The sequence below is a fragment of the Chlorocebus sabaeus genome, chromosome 6 (genome assembly GCF_047675955.1).
Source record: "Chlorocebus sabaeus isolate Y175 chromosome 6, mChlSab1.0.hap1, whole genome shotgun sequence".
Classification (NCBI taxonomy): domain Eukaryota; kingdom Metazoa; phylum Chordata; class Mammalia; order Primates; family Cercopithecidae; genus Chlorocebus; species Chlorocebus sabaeus.
Genome location: NC_132909.1, coordinates 28,094,870 through 28,107,089, shown reverse-complemented (window position 1 = coordinate 28,107,089; position 12,220 = coordinate 28,094,870). Strand labels below are relative to the sequence as shown.

Below are 12,220 nucleotides of genomic sequence, written 5' to 3'. Positions count from 1 at the left end.
GAGACACACACATACACACGGTACACACCCCTTCAGGGGGTTCATGGACCACCTCTTGGAGCATCTTTGACTCCTAACCCCTTTTTGTAGAGACTCTTCCAGCAAGCAGGTTGCAGTCCATGGCATGAGCAGGTGCAGAGATGAGCATTCTTTTAGAGAAGACATGAAGTTGAGTTCCTGATCAGTAAGCAGTAAGCTCCACATGTGTGACTTTGGATGATCATTTAATCTCCCTGGATCAGGGATTTCATGTCTGTAAGGTGGGAAGAATCCCTCTGCCATCTCTCCCTACTGACAGTCGTGAGAACCAACTGGGGCCACTCGTGCTGATGCACTTGATGAGTGTGTACCAGAACATGTTCACCAATGGGCCCTGTCACCACCCCAGGACTCAACACCACAGGGTGGTCACCTCCCCTCTCCCCACTCTCTTATCCTCTGCCCCACAGCTGGGGAGAAGCCATCAGTTTGGAAAGTCTGGAAGCCCCATAGACGCAGCCCCCTGTCTTCCGCAAAGCCAGCTGCCCACAAGTGTGGAGCTGTAATAAATGGATAGTCCTCCCAAGGGCAGGCATTTTCTACTCCCCCTTAGGTGCAGGGAAAGTGCAGATATTTCCATCCTAGCAAGTAAGAAAAATATCTCGTTTCCCCACTTTTGTTATAAACAATGTACGACTTGCTTTCTCCTTACTCCTCTTGACCCTCCGCACTGTATACATATTTATATATTATTCATAGTGGATTAAAAATGAATGTGCTCTTTACCACGGCTCCACGGCGCAGTGACAATACAAATTAACGTATGATGTACTTACTTTTCGCATGGCAGTGATGGGAAATGTTGATGGCCTCAAAGTGAGAGGTAGAGAGAGGGGAGTGAGGTGGGGCGGGCGGTTGGGGGGGCCCCCATCTGGTCACATCACCAGGGCTCCGAGCTCAGGATACAGATAGATGGGGATTGGGAACATTCTGGAACTGGTGTGGCAGCAGTGCTGGAAAAGTCTTCCCAATTCTCTTCTCCCACAGAATGAGGGCCAAGCTTCCCAGTGGGTCCTGTGTGTCTGGTCCCTGTTCACTCTCCCCACTGAGCTCCCCCTGTACCTTGTTGACCTGCTCCTAGGACTCCTAGGACACTGCACTGACCCAGGCTTCCTGCTCCTGTGCCTGGGCTCAGGTATGCCCCTCGGACTGCAGTAGCACTGTCTCTCTTTCCTATCTCCTGGCAACCTATTTCATTCATCTGTTCCTTTGCTGGAAAAAAAAATGCTTGGCAGAGATCTGTGATGTGCCAAGCACCGTGCTGGGTGGTGAGTAACAACAATCATCAAAAAACCCAAACAACCCCAAAATAAAAGCTCAGTCCTTGCCCCCGTGGAGCAGACAGTCTGCCTGGTGGGGAAGACAGCCATGGTTGCTTTATTTGTTCAGCTCCTGCTAGCAGCCGGGCTGAGGAAGAGGCGTGTGCTGGGATGTGTGTCACAGCCATGATGGCAGGTCTGGGGTCATCGGGGAGGCCTTCCCCAGGCAGAGGCAGCTGCATGGGAGCCTAGAGGATAAGGTTGCAGGAATTGGATGAAGTAGGGGCAAGCAGAGTCCAGATCGAAGAGACGATCAAGGAGGATGGAGCAAAGGTCCTGGGGCAGGAAAGAGCATGACACATTTGGAGAACAGAGAGAAGTCCCCTGTGACCAGAGTACAGAAAACTATGGGGGCTTTAAGGGAGATGAGGAGCAGGGATGCTCAGAGGCTCAGATTCCTCCTGGCAGGGGTTACAGGAGCTCTCCATCATTTATACCGTATCACAGCCCACACTGCCTTCCAGTGCTGTTTAGGACCTGGCCCCCAGCCAACTTAGCCCTGCCCTCTAAATGGGGAGTTCCTTCTGGCAAGAGGCCTCACCTACATCAAATTCTATCTCATGTCTGCTGAACTTCCTCCCAGTCCAATGCAACTGTTACCAACTTGTTCCTTTGGGCTTTGAAGGTCTTCCGGTTTCCCAGAGCCCCCATTCAAATGCCTATGCCCCAAGGAGAGACAGTCCCTTAAGCTTTCATGGTGCTACCTGTGGCAGGAAGCACAGGACAGTGGCACAGGAGGCACCTGTTGAGTCGGTACTTTCAATGAAGAACCAGGTAGAGCTTCCCCTGAACCCGCTTAGATCAACAGCACGATGACAACAATGGAAACAGCAGCCGTGCCAATGAAAGCAGCTGACATCTTGGAGTTCTTCATCATTTACCAATGTGTCACATGCCATCATCTGATGTTCACAGGACTCCTGTGATATAGGTGTCAGTATTATTGCATCATTATCAAGATGTGGAAATGGAAACCTTGAGTTCCAATGGTTGCCTAAGGTCAGAGAGAGAGGAGACTGAAGTTCAGGGTGCTAGTAGCTTAGCAGCCTCACAGAGGAGGGAAGCAGTGGTAGGAACCCAAGCTTCTTGGTCCACTGGGGAGAAAGAGAGCTCTGAAAATAAAGCAAAGGTACCAGAACAAGAGAGCCCTGGGTCTTCTTCTTTGACCAAAGGCCATCCTGGGGTGTGGTGCTTCTTAGCAGGTTCAACTTGGGAGAGGCCATTGCCTTGATGCTCTCTCCAATGGGGAGCTGGCAGGAGTGGGTGTTCTTATTCTCTTCAGTTCTACCATGATGGAAGCCTGCTTGACCCAAGTCTGTCATAATACTTATTCTGCATCTTCGACATTGATGGACATTAACATCTTCCTTACACCTCTAGGAATCCCCAAGTCTAGGTCCAGTCAACTAAGATAGCACAGGCAACATGGCTGGCCTTTTGTTTCATTAAAATGAGATAGACAGGCCAGGCACAGTGGTTCATGCCTGTAATCCCAGCACTTTGGGAGGCTGAGGTGGGTGGATCACCTGAGGTCAGGAGTTCGAGACTAGCCTGACCAACATGGTGAAACCCCACCTCTACTAAAAATACAAAAATTACCCGGGCATGGTAGCAGGCACCTGTAATCCCAGCTACTTGGGAGACTGAGGCAGGAGAATCGCTTAAACCTGGGAGGCGGAGGTTGCAGTGAGCCAAGATCATGCCATTGCACTCCAGCCTGGGCAACAAGAGTGAGAGTCCATCTCAAAAAAAGAAAAAAAAAGGGATAGATGGAGTGTGCAGGCCACTGAGGGGCTGCCCTGTCGCCTCTGGGACTGCAGCGGCCGCTCCTCTGGGGATGAGATGATCTACCTCCGTCTAGAGAGATCTGACTTCCTCCAAACCCACAGCCCCCTCAGCTGGAATGTCTCACAGCATTGTTCCATGAGCCCCTCTTGCTGCTGCTGCTGCCTTCAGGAGGGTCTCTGCTGTCAGAAATATGTGAAATCCACAGGGACGTATTCAGCAGAGCTCAGCACTTTTTTTTTTTTTTTTTTTTTTTCCTGGAGCCCTTGCTTATGTTCTCCGACCCAAAGCCAACAGATCCCAATCTTATTGTCATCAGGGGCTTCGCAGGGACAAATGGTGGAGAGACATTTGGAACTTTTTATCCAGATTTACTTGGACTCAGAAATGTGTCATGTCCAACAGCACTGTACATAGCAACAGCTTTCTGTTTGGGAATAAATGTTCTCATCATCAAAAGATCAGGCTTTCAGTTATGTTTGATTCTTGGGAAAATATAATGGCTTCCTCTGGGCCTATCATAGCTTCTCCCAGTCAGCTTCCCCAAGCGTGGGCCTTTCATTTCTTCATAGAACTTTCTTCCACATCAGTCTCCGGGGAGTCGTTCAGCGAACAACTCAGAAAGATGTGTGTGTGTGTGTGTGTGTGTGTGTGTGTGTGTATAAACAATATGATGGATATGGAATAAAATGCATTGTAAATTGTGTATAAACCAACACATTGTGTGTGTGTGTGTATGTGTGTGTGAGCCTACAAAAACACATTTTAATCATGGTCTTTGTTTAGAGAATGTGGGGGACTCAGTACTTTATATCAACTGGAAATTTGTTTTAAAGCCAAACTTTCTAGGTTCACTGTATCTCAGCTCTCGCATCTGTACAATGGAGCTGATATCATCCCTTGGCAAAACTGTCCAAAGCTCAAATATGAGGATAAATATGCAAAAATGTACATGAAAAACTGTGGAATACAAGCCTTCAGGGTCTTTCAGTACTACCGGTATTGTCTACAAAGCCTCTACTTACTAGATACATTGCAAGATCAGGATTTATGATGATTCTAGCATTGTATAGACTTCTTTCTACAAATGGATACATGCATGGCTTTAGATGGATTTACATATAGATTTCCATCTCACCTAAGTGAAAATGAAACCTATTCAATACTAATGTTTTGACTAGTGAAGTATCCAAATCTGCCAGAATTATTGTTATACATTTTGACTATTCCCAAGAAACAGAGATTCAAAATATAACTATAGGATAAAATCATGATTAATATGTTAAAATCAACTGGTGGAATAAAAGTACTAAGTGCTTTTATACCAAGTTGGCCAAATCAAAAAGGCTTTCATTGCAAATAAAGGTGATATCTGAGGTTCACATTTTAGTTTGCCAAGAGGCACATTGTATCACTCCTGTGGCAGTATCATTTGTAGGGAGGGCGGCTTCCATGTAGCATAGGATTCATATGTGAAATTATTACTTGCTAATGTAACAATAGAAAATACAATAGACAGTTGACCGGGTGGGGTGGCTCACACCTGTCATCCCAGCACTTTGGGAGGTCGAGGCGGGTAGATCACGAGGTCAGGAGATCAAGACGATCCTGGCTAACACGGTGAAAACCCGTCTCTACTAAAAAAAAAAATACAAAAAATTAGCTGGGCATGGTGGTGGGTGCCTGTAGTTCCAGCTACTTGGGAGGCTGAGGCAGGAGAATGGCGAGAATGCAGGAGGCAGAGCTTGCAGTGAGCGGAGATCGTGCCACTGCACTCCAGCCTGGGCAAAGAGCGAAACTCCGTCTCAAAAAAAAGAAACAAACAAACAAAAACAGAAAAGAAAATACAATAAACAGTTTTGCTGATGAACAAAAACAACTGAAGAATGGAAGAACCAATGTCATCCTGGTAAACCGAGGCAGATTTATAAACAATACTGAGGTCTGGTCACTTTGTTTCGTAGTTCTGCTGGCCTCTTTGGATCATGGTACCAAGGGTTTTGGTTTTATTTTTTATTTTTACTTACGATTTGGAGTTCTTTACTCGAAAGACTTGTCAAATGATAGTGACATTCTCCATCAATAAATTATTGCCCTATAATGAATAAATGAATGACTTAACCCTAGTTTTATCTGAGCCATGGTAATTAGGACAGTGGCCAGCCTTTGTCCACAAGCTGCCACAGAGCTGCCCTGGGTAGAAACAGAAAAATACAGTCCATTTCAGAGAAGCTTTGGCCAGAGCCTCGAAACATTTCTCAGGTTTCCTGGTGTCTTGCTCATTCTCTGTGTTGTTTGGGACAACCTTCAATTGGCTTCTAGGCCTCCAGCTACAAATCGGGCCCACCTTTTTCTTGCTCAATAGGGTTCAGAGTAGCTCGAACCCTCTCTCAGTGAGTCCTGGGCATAGCTTCGGGTCCACAGGGATGATAATTTCAAATATTGGATGGCTGAATCTTGAGGACTAAGCTGCTTGGCAAGGAGGATCTACTTGGAACTCACTGATGCCCAGTTTAGCCCTGTTAGATTCAACATTATGGTAGGGAGAATGGGCATGGCTTTGCTCATGCCATTGTCTCTGACTGGCATCCTAATTCCATCCTTCAGTCTATGCCCTAACTCCTAGGTCATGGAAAACAGGGACCATTTACAGTTTTTCATACAATTGTAAATTTGCATTAGAAATACGTCTCAGTTGTTCTTCCCCTCCCAACCCAGGGCCTTCCCTAGGTGACTAAGCCCTTACGGTGAAAAAGGTGGCAAGACAGTAAACGGGCAGTCACTCTGGGAACTCCTTCTCTTACTTGGCAATCATGATACCGGCCCCTGGTGCTGGCTGTGCTCTTCTTCCTGTGGTTAACTGTCAGGAAGGGTCCACAGCAAGTCACTGTTCTTGTACTTTATTTTGTTTTTAACTCCAAAGTCTGTACATTTGCAAATTGGCTTCTTGAAGTGAGAAGGTTGATCAAATTCAGCCTTGTGTCAGGGTCAGTAGTAGAAACAGAAGCAGCAGAAGCACTATCCAAAAATGTATAGTTTCTGGCCGGGCATGGTAGCTCACTTCTGTAATCCCAGCACTTTGGGAGGCCAAAGTGGGCTGATCACCGGAAGTCAGGAGTTTGAGACCAGCCTGGCCAACATGGAGAAACCCCATCTCTCTAAAAATACAAAAATTAGCTGGGTGTTGTGGCGCATGCCTGTAATCCCAGCTACTCGGGGAGTCTAAGGAGGGAGAATCGCTTGAACCCAGGAGACAGAGGTTGCAGTAAGCTGAGATCATGCCACTGCACTCCAACCTGGGCAACAGAGTGAGACTCCATCTAAAAAAAAAAAAAAAAAAGAAAAAGAAAATCCAAAAATGTATAATTCCTTAGAAAAAGGGAAGGTGATACAAGAAGATAATAAATAGTTCATGCCTACCTGCTTTGTGCCAGGCACTGGGCTTGGCATTCATAACACTGAGATGGTGATGGTTCTTGCTCCACGAATTCACAGCCTTTTGGGAGGACCAGTACATACATTCGGGCCCATAAAGCAGGCATCCCGCTGATCAGAGCCTGAACAGAGAAGTAGGTTTGAGTCTGCAGAGAATGAAGTGGCATTTCAGAGAGAGGGTAGACAAGCAGGGGTATGGAGACACTGCACAGTGACGTCTATGTGCAGAGACCATGATGATGTTTGGTTTGGTGTGGGCAAAAGGGGTTGTGCTGTAGTGTGGAATGGAAGGGTGTTTTAGGATTGAGCCATGAAAGTCCTTATTATTCCTTTGGAGGCCAGTGGCCATCAAAGATCTGGGGCAAAGAAATCACAGGTTGAGCTTCTGCTTTAGGCACTCGCTCTGCTGTTCCTGGGGAGGACAGGCTGGAGGTGGGAAACTGGAAGCATGAAGGCTCCCGCGGGCTACCATATTCATAGTCTAGACAAGAATTGGTACAGACTGGACCTGGTTCTGAAGTCAGCATTGCAAAGGAAAAGATTCAACAGGTAGAATGGATTAGTCCTGGACACCAGTTGGTCTTGAGGGGACAAGGAGGCAGTGAACTCCAGAAACCCAACAAGAAGCAAGAATTTAGCACTGGGTGCAATTCAGTGGGAAAGTGAGCTTCTGCTTCCAACGTTGCGTTGGCTTCCTGTTTCTCAGGAACAAGACCGTTTTGCTAAATAGACACAGGACTGCCATTACTGCTTTAGAAAAAGTGCTGAATATGTGTTTGTCCATTTTCTGGAGCCAATGATGGGGGCCTCTGTTTATTTACTTGTTTATTTTTTTGAGCAAATGAAACCCAGCTCTGGGCCCTGACCTCTCTGGGTGCTGGGTGAAACAGCACACGAGAACTTCCAGGAATGTCTCATCAACAACTTTCCGGAAGCAGGGGAGATGTCATTGCTTCAGAATAACTTCCCCAGCCAGATGTTTTACCAGTTCCTCAAGATGGCAGAGTCTGCGCATGGCTGCGGTGCATCAGGGTAGAGATGTCACGCTTGGAGGATTAGGTGAACTTCCACAAGAATCCACCTTCTGTTCCAAATTAGAATCTTTCTAGGAAGGTTTTATTTCAAGAGTCACTATTCAAAATCTACCTTCTTTAAAACTCATGCTGGCCTCGGTTACCTGTTCATCTTGCTCCCGGTCCCGACAACTTCTGCTGCTGCCCCTGAGACCCTCAGACTCTACAAATCCCCCCAGCTCAGCCCTTCCAACTCTGCCTAAGAGCAAGCATTGGGTGGCACTCCTCACCTACCCCACCCCCAAACACACGCTCCCTTGCCATTCTTGGTTTGCTCAACAATGAAGAGTCAATGGGAGGATAAGAACGTGAACTGGCTTTGCCCTGAGGCCTGAGTCAGACTCCCAGATGGAAGAATTTATGGTCTTTGTGCAGAACGGGGATCAGCAAAGTGTAGCTCGTGAGCCAAATCGAACTATTGTCTGGTTTTTTGTTTGTTTGTTTGTTCTTTGTGTTTGTGACAGGGTCTTGCTTGTTGTTCAGGCTGTAGTGCACTGGCACCATCATAGCTTACTGCCACCTCAAACACCCGGGCTCAGGTGATCCTCCCACCTAATCCTCCTGAGTAGCTGGGACTACAGGCATGTCCCTGGCTAATTTTCAAATTTTTTTTGTACAGACAGTCTCATCATGTTGCCCAGGCTGATCTCAAACTCCTGGGCTCAAACAGCTGACTTGCCTCAGCCTCCCAAAGTGTTGGGATTCCAGGTGTGAGCCACCGTGCCCAGCAACTGTTTGTTTTTATATAGCCTGTGAGCTAGGAATGGTTTATGCATGTTCTTAATGTTTGGGAAAAATCTCAAATGAGAATGATAGTCGTTCATCCCACATGAAATTTATATGCAATTTAAATTTCAGTGTCCATAAATAAAGTTTTGAATTTCATCAATAAAGAGTTGAGGAATATTTGTTTCCTGTCTTGTTCTACAAATATCTACATAATATCTTGGATTTTGCCTCTTTGCCTGCAAATCTGGGACTATTTACTATCTAACCCTTTATAGATAAAAAAATTCAGGTATGGGGAGATTTATCTTCAATTACCTAGAAAGTCTGGGTTCAAAACTCTAGCAAGAGCCTGGTGTGGTGGCTTGCACCTGTAATCTCAGCTACTTAAGTGGTCGAAAAGGGAGGATCCCTTGAAGAAGGAGCTTGAGACCAGCCTAGGCAATATAGCGAGATCCTGTTTCTAAAACAAACAAACAACATTGCTGGACATTGTGGTGTACCTGTAGTCCCAGCTACTCTGGAGGGTAAGGCGGGAGGATGGCTTGAGCCCAGGAGTGTGAGGCTACAGTGAGATATAATTGCACCACTGCACTCCCAGCCTGAGATGAGGAACAAGACTACATCTCTAACAACAACAACAAAAATATTCAGGGATCGGAAGACCTTCTAAATCTTAGCTTATGTGCTTGATGTATCGGCTGCTTTTCTAACCCTTGCTAGTTGATTTTTGCAAAGTAATAATGATATTGATCATACTGGTGATTGCGATGATGATCCTTTGAGCCCTGGGGGCCAGGAAGGTGTGAGCAGCAGTGCTGACCAGCCACTCTTTCTGCCCACAGGTCACAGGCCTTTCCAGTGCCGCTACTGTCCCTACAGTGCCTCTCAGAAGGGGAACCTGAAGACCCATGTCCTCTGCGTCCATCGCATGCCTTTTGACAACAGCCAGTATCCCGACCGCAGGTTCAAGCGCTCCAGGGTCGACTCGGAGGCTTCTGGAAATTTCGAGGAGCCTACAGCTGTCAAGGCGGGGAGCTCTGCAGACCTCACGGAAGAGGGTGGCAAGGGCCAGGAGGAGACCAACTGAGCAGAGCAACCTGTATATTGCAATAGTATTTTACACAGTTTTAACATTATGCATCTGGTAAAAGTTTGCTAACTGCATTTCAAGGGGAAAAAATCATGTACAACCCCCCTAATAGTGTATAGAACATTTAAAAAATTTTAAAAAGATATCTCTATATATATATAAAAAAAAATTCCCCAGCCCTTGAAAATGGCTGCTAAACTGTTACCCGGCAACAAGTACTTCCAAAACAATGCAGGTGGGAGAAAAGTGATTTCAAAAATTTTTGGTGCCCTCTGAGCTGGAGAGAGCTGGGGGCCCTTCCAACTCGAGAGCCGTCTTTGTCCAAAAATAATGCTCTTAACCGAAAAACGATACCATCTAAATGATCTAGTGTTGCGTTGAAGATGGAGGGGCTGTGTTTTCGTTGTTGAAAACACCTCTATAATCTGACACCAGCTGCTGTCATTTGCCTAGAACCCTAATGAGATGTGTCGGGAGGCAGCTGCGGTGCCAGTCAGACTGGAGCGGTCACTGCAGAGAAAATCAATTCACGTGGTGTTGTAACTGCACTCTTGGAGAAACCTTAGACGGCCCGCAGCCAGCGCCAGGGCTGACCGGCACTGCAGAGGATTGAAATCTTAAATGCGCATTTTTACAAAATACACAGCCAAATGAAATCAATGATCAGGAAGTGTCTGCAGACAAATGTCCATTGCAGGTTTGATGAGTAATTCCTTTTTTTTAGATCAAATTGCAGTATTGAGGGAAATGTTTTGTTCTTGGTGGTCTTTTTCTCTTTTTTCAAAAAAATTTTTGGATGAAGAAGGAAGTTGCTATTTAAAAAAATGTAGGGTAATTATATAAAATGTTGTTAGAAAAACTAGCTAACCCCATCCATAGAAGATGCTGGTGAGCAATTAAAATGTAGGTAATAATAGAAAGTTTTTTTATTATGATTTTTAAAATTTTACTTGAATGAAGGCTGCTCCAGTCCTTATTATCAGATTTTTTTTCATGTGTTGGTTTTTATAAGTGTCACAGACATGAAGCAAGATTTTCTTCTCCGGCAAGCTCTTATGAAATAGCTTGTATTAAAATACGAATCTAAACATCCTGCTCTCTATCTCTAATGACGAAAACTGTTTGAGTTAAAATGTCTGTTTTTGTAAAACAAATGTGTTCTATATTTTTGTAGATTTTAGATTTTCTACTGATTGGATACTCCAAATTTATCAAGTTCTGCACCACACAGAAGGAGATTTTGAGTGTCAATAATGAAACACTTAACTCATTAAAAAATGATTTAAGAAGACTAGTTAAAGGTTTATTCTTGAATCTGCTACAATGGTGTAAAGTTGAGCCTTTTAACATACTTCCTTTGAGTGACATGAATTTGGTGCTGTTGCTTGTGGTGGTAGAGAAGTATGAAAGTATTAACTTCTTCTAAAACAAAATCATTCAGACTTAAAAAAAAAAAAAGTCAATATTTCCTTGCAGGCTGGGAGCACAGATTAAACCCCAGGGCCTTAAAAACTTCAGCTCTGCCTACAGCAGTTTACAAAAATACTAAACTGCAATCAATGTAAATAAAATTCTTAGTGCTATCCTGAGACCAGAAAGAATCTCAGGCTAATAAGGAATCCGGTTTGCATATGCTGTCAAAAGGGTGTCATCTAACCGAGTTTTCAGTGTAAATGAGGTCGCTGTGCAACTTGGACCCATCTGGCATAGGGCAAGCTGCTTTCTTGTTTTTCTAGTATAGTTCTCACTGCCTTACTTAAATCGAGTTGATAAACTTAATGCAACTGTTTCTATGATCCTAGAGAAAGGACTGAAATGTTATTGAAAACTTTCCGACTGTAGTAAGCTTTAGGATTTTAACTGCACTACTGTGTTTGGTGACTGTGCCAGTCCCTTGCTTTCTGTGTTTGCTCTGCCTTTGGTATCTTAGCAAAGAAAAAGAAAAAAAGAAAAAAAAAAAAGATGAAAAAAAAAAAAGAAAAAAGAAAAAAAAAGAGGAAAAAAAAAAGTGGGGGAAAAATGAGAGCCACATTCCATTTCTAGCACTTTGGGAGCTCTTTCAGTATTTTTTTGTGTCTTTTCAGCATCCTCAGATGCGACAGGCAATAATTCTGTTTGTGACACTGGGAACATCCCCTCTTCTTTGTGGCGTGTGTGTTGATTCCATTTTGTCCAGTGCTACTGTCCTTCCCCCTCTGACACAGGCCTTCTTTCCAGAACATTTGTAACTTGTAATACAAACAAGTGACAGCCACAGTGATGCAGCGTCAGTTTCTGAATGTCATCAGGTTCTCATATCTAAACATGTCAAGTTTTTTCCCTGTAACTTCTGTAGTCTGTGATGCTGGTCATAATACTGTCTACATTCCTACGCAAAGAAAAAAAAATCTATCTTGGAGGAAATCTGAGATCAATAGGAGTAGAGGATTTTGTTGCTATGCTTGTAACAAGTAGAAAACTTTGTATTTAAAGTTTATTCTTGGTCATTATTTATTATTATAATACATCAGTTGACAGAACTTTATTCTGGTATAGAAAGTATTAAAAGTTGTTTTTTCAGCAATGACTGTTTTCTTTCTGCTGTTAGAATAAAATGTCTTTGAAGCAGCCCAGTTTTATCCAGTGTTTTACGCAATAAAACCTCTACCTCTGGGAAAAAAAAAATCACAGCTTTTCCTACTCGCTTATATTTACTAGGAGGAGTAAAACATATTTTTGCAGGTTTGTCAGACTTTGGCAAGACGTTGTCA

General features: G+C 44.4%; 1 protein-coding gene across 16 annotated transcripts in view; it reads left to right on the top strand.

The window, feature by feature from the left end:
- ZNF536 (zinc finger protein 536) overlaps positions 1-11,895 on the top strand; it is a 486,990-nt gene extending 475,095 nt beyond the window's left edge. For 15 of the 16 annotated variants that reach the window (XM_073016678.1, XM_073016679.1, XM_073016677.1 and 12 more), the window contains one exon: positions 9,223-11,895. In XM_073016678.1, the coding sequence (XP_072872779.1) occupies positions 9,223-9,467 (245 nt within the window). In that variant the 3' untranslated portion in view covers positions 9,468-11,895. The remainder of the gene's footprint in view (positions 1-9,222) is intronic. The other variant, XM_037991383.2, reaches the window with a different exon arrangement.
- Positions 11,896-12,220: the final 325 nt, after the last annotated feature.